The sequence below is a fragment of the Octopus bimaculoides genome, chromosome 7 (genome assembly GCF_001194135.2).
Source record: "Octopus bimaculoides isolate UCB-OBI-ISO-001 chromosome 7, ASM119413v2, whole genome shotgun sequence".
Lineage (NCBI taxonomy): Eukaryota > Metazoa > Mollusca > Cephalopoda > Octopoda > Octopodidae > Octopus > Octopus bimaculoides.
This window is the reverse complement of record NC_068987.1, coordinates 72,514,338-72,526,574: the sequence shown is the minus strand read 5'-3', so window position 1 is coordinate 72,526,574 and position 12,237 is coordinate 72,514,338. Positions and strand designations below refer to the sequence as shown.

Genomic DNA, 12,237 nt, shown 5'->3' with positions numbered 1-12,237 from the left:
GCATTTAAACCAGGTGTGAGGTAATGAAGATTGTCTTCTCTTTCTTCTAATTGTCTTGGAAACCTAAAACATAGATTATTAGTGCTGCTTTCCTTCTCTGACTACACTATTAAAAAAAATGTTTCATTTGTTTTATTCTTTTTCTTCTTCAGCTGAAACAAAAAGGACTCTATCCAGCATTTGCATTTGTTGATGGCCGAAGTGGTGACTTACAAATGGACAAATTAGAATTAAATGAAGAACGCTACCTCCGTATCCGTTATGTTGACCAAGATGGCAAACTAAAGCAGCCGACCAGTGAAAGTGATGACTTTGTTGTCCTATGAATAAGGAATGACATCATCACCGACCAGAACGATAACAGTGTTTCCTACACTGTTTCAGTCTCTAGAAATATTTGTTAGTATTTATAAATCATTGTCAGTTTGGTAGGCACCAAAATTTACCATTTTTATGTTCTTTATGAAAAAATATGTCCCCACGTGTTTTTTTTGTTTTTTTGGCAATTTGTTTGTTTGTGTTTATATTCCATCCTTATACCGAGAGCTAAACTGCTCTGTTATTGCTATATCCCACCTGTCATTTATTGATTCCTTCTTCATTAAAATCTTGGTTCCTTGTTCTATAGTCATTTCAAATTTCATTTCTTTCATCTTTCTTTTGCTACCCACTAAGCTCTTTTCAGTTCCTTAATTATCACCTTACTTCCTTACTTGATGTTAGACTTACTTTCCTCTTCCTTTTGTTACTAATTCCTCCCACATCTCCCTTGCCATATTCCATCATCCCTTTCAATTATTTCCTTGTTATTGCTACCTCTTTCTCATTTGCTCATCATTGATCTTATCCCCCTTCCTTGTCTCAAACCTCATCTTTACTCCATCCAGTTTCCTCCGTTGTAGGCCCTAGCTTCCATCTGTCACTGTTTCTCCCCTACCCAACCTTATTCAGTATCCTCAACTTCTTTATTCCCTATGCCTCGCCTACCTCTTCTTTACCTCAGTATTCACTTCTGTCTTTTGTTGATTGCCTGATGCATCAGTTTCTCTCATTCTTTCTCACTGTGAATAATTTGAATCCTATTCTCCCAAATCAAACATATATCAATGTCAACAAATAAACATCACTATTCATCTACAGCAGCAACACTACAACCACCACCACCACCAGCAATGCTAGAGGTCTAAGACTTGCATGAGCATGCATGCTACACAAGGAAAGCTAAAAACCTTTTCACCCCACAGTAAAGCCTTCAATGTACACCACATTAATAATATATATTCTCAAATGTTAGCAGACTACTCAAAATTTTGCTCTAAACTGGACTGTTCAAGACTATTGTGAACTAACACAAATGGTCCTGCTGAGGGCAAAACTGAGCCAATTATCAGCTTTTAACCTAAACATATCTATTCACTCTACCTAGCAAATAGTGTCTGAACTATGTAAAACATGTATTTAATATATTTTGCAATTCTTACACTATGATACACACAAACATATATATAGGGTTATTATAAAGTTCTTAAGCAATTTTAAATATGTATAACTTCAGTTCTACATATCATATAATTTATCTGTGAAAAACGGTTAAGTGAAAGAAAGCATTACATTTTTAATCGATTTATTCTTAAAAGTGTTCATTTTCAACATGTCCACTATCATTTCAGTTCTGAAGTTCTAAAAATATGTTTGAATCACATAAATTATCCTAGCACCCAGGTCATCTATCAAGTGAACTTTAATTAAATAAACAATAGCCTTTACATGTTCCTATAAAATAAAGTGAAGTAACTATTAAACATTTTTTCAAAAATTAAATAATTTTAATGAATTTTTAATTGATAGCAATAAAATTACTTCATTTAGCTTTTAAATGTTTTTTACATATTAAACTCTATCATTTGCAGCATCGAAGTTATAAGAATTTAGGATAATATCAAATTGTACATTATAGTTACTCTGTATGTATCTCTCTCTACCTATATATCTATATATATATATATATATAAATAAATAAGTATGTATATTTATGTGTGTGTAGCATCCAGCTATGGAAACCATGTCAAATCAGACTGAAGTCTGGTGCAGCCTCTCAGCTTGCCAGCATGGATAATGGACGTTAAATGATGATAGATTGGAGCCTGTTGTAGCCATCTGGTTTCACCAGTCCTCAGTCAAATCGTCCAACCCATGCTAGCATGGAAAGCGGATGTTAAACGAACGATGATGATATATATATATATATACACACACACACATGCACATAGACATATATTGGAAAGAGAACAAAAGCTACACTATTTATAATGTTACAGGGCTGTATTATAAGCTATTATGGCCATAAGTTCAAATCTTACTATAACCATTGTAATCTGCACTGAAGCAAAGGTACATAAAGCCTATTGCTTCAGTGTGTGTAGGTGGTGGAAAATAGGGGTTTTTTTCTTAATAGAAAGGGCATCATTATTTTAGTAAGAAAAGATAACATACCATCTATACAAATACATATATCAGGTATGTCCCTCCCATGACTAAATACTCAGGATAGGCAGTAGGCATTAAATAAAGTAAATTTTCAAAAGGTCTTTTATGAGACAATATGTGAAAATGTCTACTCTCAAATATATATATGTTTACACACATAAGTATATAAAAAGTTTGTATTGTATTTAAAAATGTGTGCAAACACTATTTTATAATCAAGATGTTAGATACATATTTGTGTATGTATATATATATATATAATTTATAATATATTATTACTGTTTTATACATTCACATAATATGATGTATATCTTGAAAATTAGCTCAATCGTTAGAAGCAAACAAGCATGCAATGTAACTCACACACATGCACTCCTCACTCTGTAATGATACACCAAGCAGTTTTCATCCTACATTTTATACCTTCTGCAACATGTGGGACTAATAAACTTTATGCATTAGTCTATACATTATAGTTGAAGGGCAGTAGATATAGCTGTCTGACACCAAAATTTAACCATTTACTGAATTGTACACTGAATTCCATGCATTAATTTAACATTTTCATAATGAATTAGAAATCATTTACCCTTTATATTAAATAATTAATATGTATAGTTTCAGTCTGAATAGGCATTGCCTACCTTGCCTACCCAGATGGTACACTCCTGCTACACACACACACACACACACATATATATATATATTCCTTAACTTGATGTATGTCAGTAACAGTATTTGGGAGACTAGTTCTGGTCTGCATTGTTCTGGTTTCAAATCAGTATGAAGCAAAACATTGAGATTTGTTGGTGTGCAACGAGGAGAAGAAATATCTTAATGTTTTGGTTCAGGCGCCTCCTTCAAAGAATTGCAGTATTCTTTCTTGTAAAGGCAATGTGGTTGAGAATAAAATCAAATGAATTGATTAAATGAGAATAAGCTAGACAAAGAAAAATGCTGCAGTTTCATGGATGAAAGATTGCTTGATGTTGGATATTGATGATACTCCTCATAGCATGCTAACATATCATTTATTTTCTTTTAAATACTGGTATATTGTTGTGGTTATATAGCTCCAGGTCAGTCCTGCTCTTGCAGACCGATGATCAAAGATGTCTTTTATTCAGACATAGTGTATCTCAACTTTTTTTTTTTTTTTTTTTTTTTTTTAAAAGATGGTAGGGTGTAATTTGAGGAAGATTTGGCTGCTATTTTCAGCATGTTGAGTGACTAACTATAAGAGGTTTCCTAATTAGTTGGACATACCTATATGTTTTTTTTTTGTCTATATGATACTTAGGAGCCTCAATAACAAAAGCCAAGCCCAGTAATAAGCTGAAAATGAGAGACTAAAATTTTACTATCATCAAACCTTTTTTTTTCTTTCTTTTTTTTTTTTTTTAAACTTTTTCAAAATTCCAATTGTAGAAATGGAACTTGTACATTGTTCTGTGTTGGTGGTGTAGGGGTGGGTGGGGTATACAACAAACACACACACACACACGCACAAAAAAAAAAAAAAGGATCAGACAAGCTCATCTTGCTAAATCTATGACTTGAACCTAAAGATATCTCATTAACAAAGCTTTGGAATTGTAGTTTTTCATGGGCGGGTACAGGTTTGTTAAGCATAATTATGTGTGATTGTATGTGTGTATAAGAGTCTGTATATATATAAATGCTATGATTGTATAACAAATATTTATTTGGCACTCTGCCATCTCATTCTCTTTGACTTGTTTACTTATGTTAGTTAAATCTTTATAGCTCAGTTCTTTCCTTATCTATCAATTTGTCTACCTCTTATTCATATGTTTTAGTTACCTAAAAATCTGTCAGTCTCCCAAGTTATCTACAAATACCCCTATTTACTTCTATTAATCTACATATACCTTATTTATTTACCTATGAATCAACCTGTGTCTAAAGAAAGTATAAGTGTGTGAAATTGAGAAATTTATTTTCTTTTTCTTTTTTTGTTGTTGTTGTTGTTGTTGTTAATGAATTTGTTAAATTTATTCTATTGTTAATCATAGCTCATAAAACAAACCAAATAATTCACACATACACACACCCTCACACAAACAAATGAAATGAAATTATCCTATGAAAATCTTACACAATCAGAATTTATCATTACAATACAAGAACTTCATATTATAATCTTTAGGATTTGGACTTGTGGACATTTGTGCAAGGATATACCTGTAATGGGACAGGCATTTCGTGCCTTTGTCACTGTTGTTCATCATTGCTTTTACCATCTTTTAGTATTTGAGAAAGAGAAAAAAAAATTCCTATTTATGAAACCAGATTATTGTTTTGTTTTCTTTACTAAAAAATCTTTGAAAAAAAAAATTCCAACAAAAGGAATAAGAGATCTTGTTGCTAGATTGCTTATTAAATAATCTTACATGAAAAAAATATATTGTATCTATTGTGATGTTCCTCTGAGACAGGTATATAAATGTTATGTTGTTTAGCACCAGGTCAACACTGATCAAAGAAACGGACCTATGGCCAGAGAGGTATTCCAACTTTGACCTTTTTTTGTTCATTTAGGAATATCTGAGACTATATTATTTAATGTATCTTGTTTTTAAGACAGAACGATTTGAGGGAAATTTGGCTTCTGTTTCTAGCTGATCTAATGAACACATCTCTATGTAGTCTTTTATGCAAAAGAATTAATTTTAGTGGGTGATGGAGAAAATGGTAGTAACTGTACCAGAATGAGATTGGAGATAAAGTTAGAGATTGGTTAAGGAATGAAAAACTTAGAGTAGGTAAATAAGGAAGAGGTGGAAGGGAGATAGTAAAAGATGGTGCATGAAAATAGTCCAGCAGTATTTTTATGCTTATATGTACAATTACTGATCATTACTACCAAAAGAAGGATGGGTAAATTGCAAACGAGTTCAAAGGCGGTACCAGTGCCATGTAAAAAGCACCCAATATACACTGTAAAGTGGTTGGCATTAGGAAGAGCATGCAACCATGCTAAAACAGACAATTGGAACCTGGGCAATTCTCCAGCTGGTCAGCTCCTATCAAAGTGTCCAACTCATGCCAGTAGGGAAATCAGATGTTAAAAGATGATGATGAATCACTTAGCTGACAGCCTATTTCACCCCCCACAGAAACTTACACAATTTTCAGGTGATACAGTAGATAAGGTTGACAGAGATGCAAAATGATTGGTAGTTTGGCAGCCAGTTATGAGGGCTGTAGATGAAGGACAAGTGTAATATTTGAAGCAAGAGTTTTTGAAGATGTTGGGAGCTCTGTTGCAAGGAGGGAAGGACTTTCTCACCAAGTGTTGAATATATCTTTGTGAAAAATTAGTGGTTTGTAGATTAGAGGGAAAAAAACAAAGTAAAAGTCCTGAAGGATAGTCAACAGAAGTAGCAAAGCTGGCAGGAAAAATTTTGTAGAAAAGAGAACTTTATCCTAAGTTAAGTACACTGGGTGGAGGAAAAGAGTTGAAGGCTTTGTCAGTGGTTTGGGCATGGCACAGCACAGTAATTACCATTCAGACTTGAAAAGGAAATTCAAATCCATGTTGCATAGTTGGTGAAGTTGAATTTTTCTACGTGCCACTGGCACAGAATCGAGACCACTGTTCTGGCAGTGATCCCGTTCAGATGGTGCTGTTAGCACTCCACTGTTTGAGCGGGATCACTGCCAGAGCAGTAGCCTTCCTTCCATGCCAGTGGCACGTAAAAAGCACCATTTGAGCGCGATCATTTCCAGCTTCGCCTTACTGGCATGTGGATGAAACATTGGACTGGCTCCTGTGCAGGTGACACGTAAAAAACACCATTTGAGCGTGGCCGATGCCAGTACCACTGGACTGGCCCTCGTGCCGGTGGCACGTAAAAAGCACCCACTACACTCTCAGAGTGGTTGGCATTAGGAAGGGCATCCAGCTGTAGAAACTCTGCCGGATCAGATTGGAGTCTGGTGTAGCCATCTGGTTCGCCAGTCCCCAGTCAAATCATCCAACCCATGCTAGCATGAAAAACGGACGTTAAATGATGATGATGATGTTAATGGTTTCAGCTTTATAATGTGGTGGGCCATCAAGAGTGATGGCGATGTTGAGAAAACAGACAGGAATGTCTGACAGAGTAAAGGGTAAATTCCTACACTGGATGGAGAGCGTTGCTATTAAAAATATAAGCAGTGAATTCAACCCCAGGAAGGGAGGTTACAACCATGCAGTTGATGTAATTACTGTACATACCTACAGTGGCTTGAGAATTGGACAAATATCTAGCTTCAGTAAAGTTCATAAAGAGTTTAATGTAATTAGGACCTATTTTTGTACCTGGTAGTTTACTTACAGAACTTGCTGGTTAAGAAACAATTTCGAGGAAAGATGAATTCAGCTAATGGAGGAGAGTGGTGATATATTCAAGTGAGGGAAGCAGGTTAAAGAAATGGTGAAGGATTAAGAATCTGATGTAGGGTTGGCAGTATCATAAAGATTTCTTACAGTGGTATATGGCAATCAAGCGAATTGCCCCTAAAGATACGAAAGACAGTCATCTCTGGCAAAATTTGAACTCTGAATGGAAACAAATGAAAGTAAATGTTAAAACACAATTCAGGGAAATTACTGGTAGTCTGTGTCAACAAAAAACTTTTATTGGTGAAGAATATATTTCATGTTTGAATGCCATTGGGTAAATATTTTTTTTTTTCACATTTCAGCCTAAGCCTATCTTTAAAGAGAGAGAGAGAAGTATTTCATTTTTTCAATCCTTTATCTATTGGTGTATGATGTTGCCAGTGACAGACGGAAAAGAAAAGCAGATGCCTTTCATAAATAGATATAAATCCTGGTTGAACCATTTAATCAAATGCTCTACTGCATCTACAGACACAAATCTTTTAACAGGAGTAATTTAGACACAAGACCAGCAATTTTTAGGTTAGGGATAACTGTTTAATGACATCAACTCCAGTATTTAACTGGTACTTCACATTATTGACCCTGTAAAGATGGCAGGCAAAGTTGACCTCAGAATATAAATGCTAGAAGAAATATTACATGGCGCTTTTACTTACCAATACTAACAATTCTGCCAATCCACCAGTGGTAATTATAAAGTCACAGAATATATAATTATCCCTTCCCACCACCCAGCTCCCATTTTCTTTTTGCAATTTTGTGATCTTACCTTCTCTAATTTCTGGTCTACTTCACTATATACACCTCCCTATAACTCAAATATAGGGCCCCTGCCACCACTCCATCTAATCTCTACCATCTTTCTCTCCCTCTCTTCTCCATCTGAGGTGGCCATGTTTCTCTTCTATTACAAAACACTTTTTCTCCTGTGCCCCAAAACTACTCCCCCACCCCAGTCAAGGGGTCTTGTTCGCAAGTTACTCAGTGAACTCACTGCTGCTGGCGCCCTGTAAAAAGCCCCCAGTACACTCTCTAAAGTGGTTGGCATTAGGAAGAGCATCCAGCCAGAGAAACCATGCCTAAACAGACAGCAGAGTTTGGTGCATTCTTCTGACTTACCAGTTCCTGTCAACCCATGCCTGTATGAAAAAAACATGTTATAAGATGATGATGATGATGATATCTACTGTTTCATGCTTGTATGGGTCAAATGGAATTCTTTGAGACAGGTTTTCTACAGGCTGACACCCTACTTGTTAGCAGCCCTCACCAATTTCCAAGTAAGGTAATATTTACTCTTGACTAGACGTTTTCATAGAAGACTGGAAGCAACACTGTTTGTATGATGATGAAGCTTACTTATAACTACCGCATAATGACAAGAAAAAGGGACACAGACACCTCCAGGCAGGCTTTTTTCAGTTTGTATCAACAAAAATCTACTCGTAAGGCTTCGGCTAACCTACAGCTATAGCAGAAACCACTTGCATAAGGTGCTACATGGTGGGACTGAACCTGAAACCAGGTGGGTGAAAAGCAAACTTCTCAGTCACACAGTCATAAAGTAAATAAGAATTTCAAAGCCCACATCACTTTTAATTAAAAAATGTTTTTTTATTACCTTGATATCATAAAAAAAAAAAATTTAATGCTTTTTAATTTTTTTATGACCTTCTGAGGCCTTTTTACGTTCTGGTGGTCCGTTTTTTCTTGGAGAACTGTTTGACTTCACAGGATTTGACCGAGGTCTATCAAGTGTAAACTGTATGTAGTGTAAACAGATGAGAAACATTAAGAAATGACCACAACAGTAGACTGCAATGAAGACAGCGAAGAGATCGGGTTTATCATTAGGTGGCTCAACAACCAGGGAAACTATGCTCAGAGCTAAACCAATTGATACAGACAAGAGCATCTGAAAGAGTAAAAGAAATTTATGTTTACAAAAACAAAACAGAAAAAATGCACACAACAGATTGTCAACAATATCTAAACTGAAAAGTTAATGTATTTATAATAAAGAGCAAATATGTGTTGTTGTTCATGTTTAACACCAGGTCATTGAACATACTTGTGATTAAAAACATTCCCTGAATGAAGTCAAAATATATCACTGCTTTTTTAAGATGACAGGATAGGATGTGTTTTGAGAGAGATCTACTTGTAGGCTCATTAATTGGCAAGGTGTGTTTTACTGACATCATCAACATTTAACAGCCACTCTTCCATGGTTGCATGGGTCAGGTGTAATTTGTTGAGGCATGCCCTTCCCATTGCCAGCTCTCACCTGTTTCCAAACAAGGTAATATTTCCCCATGACCAGACATGTTTTTCATGGAAGACTGGAAATGAACAAATTAATGGTCATTTACAACCATGACACAGTATCAAAACAAGGGTACACACATGCATTTGTGCATGTACAAAATGAGCTTCTTTCAATTTCCATCTACCAAATTCACTCACAAAGCTTTGTTCAGCCCAGAGCTAGAGTAGAAGACATTTGCCCAAATTGTCACACAATGACAAGTGGCCTGAGAGAGAAAGACAAGCAACACAGGGTGATGGTAGAGTGTACCAGACACAAACAGTAATAGACTAAAGAAAAGCTAATCAAAAGATATTAACGATGTTCACCATTAGCTCCTATTGAAATCAATAACAAATTACTATACCTTCAAGACATTTTTATAACAGTAAAAAATTTTCCCACTTACCATGCATCGAAGTAACCAGTTGAAGAGTAAATTACTTCTCTTCTTAGAGACTTGGTCTGGCATTATTTTGTATAGCATGAGTACAACAAGTGCAAACAATGCTTGACAACTAAAATACTGCAAGATGAGGCCATCTTTCACAAGCAATGGGAACATACTAAAAGAACAGAAAAGGAAACGGCTTAGTTGCATATAAACTTCAAGAATAAGGTTCAACCAAAATAACTTACAAATTCTCTTTAGTGTCTCTAATAATATTCTCAAAATGATATCAAGAAAAAGACCGAGCTGCAGCTGGAATTATTTGCATCGATTTTTAAAGCATGTCCAAATGTGTGAACCATAAATTGTACCATTCATATAAATGTGTGTGTTGTTGTTGTTTAAACCTTTACCTGTTCTGTGTATAATATGTAATGCACAGGACATATTTCTTTAGTATCCATGCATCAAATATAATATACATTCTTAATATTTTTCAAACTTGGGAGATATGAAAAGAGAGCTACATATTACTCAGAACATGAAATGAGGGCTATCTGAAAACAAACATTGATGTTTAGGACATCATCACCATCCTGTAATGTCCCTTTTCCATACTGGCAAGAGTTGGACAGTTTGGCCAGAGCTGGAAAGTCAGGGAGCTGCACCAAGTTCTAGTCTGATTTGGCTTGGTTTCTATGGCTTAATGCCAACTACTTTACAGTGTGTGCTGGGTGCTTTTAACATGGCACCAGCACTTGGATCCAAAAAAAGTAAACTAACTTTTTTCTTTTTCCTTCCACTGTAATATCATGACACAACTTATGTGTTAATGCGAGCCAAAATGGCTAAGTTTAAGGTGCTACATTACTAACAGCATGGTCATATCTTACTATTACTACACTAGGGATTTTATATCACAAGTGTATGTAATAAGGCTCAGCCTATCTGGCTGTCAAACAAATTCCCCCATTGTAATTGTAAAGTTTTCAAAGGGAAGTACATCCTGTCACTAACCTTCATCTGTTTCAAAGCAGGGTATTATATTTCCCTATGGCAAGATGTATTCTTCACAGAAGACTGGAAATGAACAGCATCACTTGTATGACAGTGATGCTCATTTACAACTATGATGTCAAGACAAGGGTACACACAAGCACAAAACATGCACAGACACATACATATATGTAATTATACATATGTCACAGGCTTCTTTCAGTTTTCCGTCAACCAAATCTACTCACAAGGCTTTGGTTGACCCAGTACCATAAAAAAAGATACATATCTAAGATGCCATACAATAGGATTGAAACCAAGGCCATATGGTTGTGAAGCATGCAGCCACAGCTGCACTTATCAATTCTTTTATTTGTTTCAGTCATTTGACTGCAGCCATGCAGGAATAATGCCTTGAAGGTTTTAGTCAAACAAATCGACCCCAGGACTTATTTTTAAGACAAGTACTTTTTCTATCGGTGTCTTTTACTGAACCGTTAAGTTATGGGGACACACATCAACACTGGTTGTCAAGCAGTGATGGGGTGACAAACACACACACGCATATATATATATATATATATATATATATATAAGGGAGAATTTACGAAAAAAACAACAGACGAGGACAGGTTGTGTAAACAACAAATGGATGTATTAGTTTAACGCTTGGGAATAGAAAAAGTCTTTAACATTTCGAGCTACGCTCTTCAACTGAAAGGAACACAGAAAGAAATAAGGAAACAAGGAGAAAAAAAATATAAATGTAGTGGTCAGCGATCTATCATGGCGATATATATATATATATATATATATATATATATATATATATATATATATATATATATATATAGGTGAGAAAGTTGGTAATGAAGAACTGTATATATATATATATATATATATATATACATGCAACAGGCTTTCAGTTTCCATTTGTCAAATCCACTCACAAGGCTTTGATTGGCCTGAGGCTGTAGTACAAGACATTTACCCAAGTGGGAATGAACCCGGAACTATGTGGTTGGGAAGTATCTTCCCACACAGCCACACTTGTGCCTTTATTTATTTATTTATTTTCTTTTTTTTGTAACAGCTTTTTTACTTCTTGTAACTATCTCAAATGTGTTCGAACATTATATTATTGAGATACCATACTGATACTCCGGTAACATATTCCATTTCATCTTACCAAGCCAATCCCAAACTGCAAGCTGGGACTGAATATAGTAGTCTGTTCTTTAAATAATTAACTGATAGCAGTATAAAACATTGTATTTTTTATATTACTTACCTCAATGTTGATATGTGCAGAAACCAGAAAGAAAGGAATGGATAATTTGGTAGAAGCAGGCAGAAAGGGCTGAAAAAAATGGAGAGGGAAAAATAAAATTTTACAATAAATATATTCTTTTATTTTTTTTACTTGTTTCAGTCATTTGACTGCAGTCATGCTGGAGCACTGCCTTTAGTCGAACAAATCAATTCCAGTACTTACACTTTTTAAGCCTAGTACTTATTTGATTGGTCTCTTTTGTCAAACCACTAAGTTACAGGGACATAAACACACCAACATCAGTTGTCAAGTGATGGTGGTAGGACAAACACACACACACATATATATATATATATATATATATA

The 12,237-nt window shown here is 35.1% G+C and overlaps 2 protein-coding genes across 2 annotated transcripts in view; one reads left to right on the top strand and one right to left on the bottom strand.

Moving 5' to 3' along the window:
- Window positions 1-4,801, top strand: part of LOC106876491 (uncharacterized) — a 76,033-nt gene extending 71,232 nt beyond the window's left edge. The window contains exon 9 of the mRNA XM_014925054.2: window positions 153-4,801. Coding sequence (XP_014780540.1) covers window positions 153-326 — 174 coding nt within the window. The 3' untranslated portion in view covers window positions 327-4,801. The remainder of the gene's footprint in view (window positions 1-152) is intronic.
- Window positions 4,802-8,493: 3,692 nt separating this feature from the next.
- LOC106876492 (dolichyl pyrophosphate Man9GlcNAc2 alpha-1,3-glucosyltransferase) overlaps window positions 8,494-12,237 on the bottom strand; it is a 33,524-nt gene continuing 29,780 nt past the window's right edge. Inside the window, exons 12-14 of the mRNA XM_014925055.2 lie at window positions 11,891-11,959; window positions 9,622-9,778; window positions 8,494-8,819 (exon numbers count right to left, since the gene is read on the bottom strand). Coding sequence (XP_014780541.1) covers window positions 8,550-8,819; window positions 9,622-9,778; window positions 11,891-11,959 — 496 coding nt within the window. The 3' untranslated portion in view covers window positions 8,494-8,549. The remainder of the gene's footprint in view (window positions 8,820-9,621; window positions 9,779-11,890; window positions 11,960-12,237) is intronic.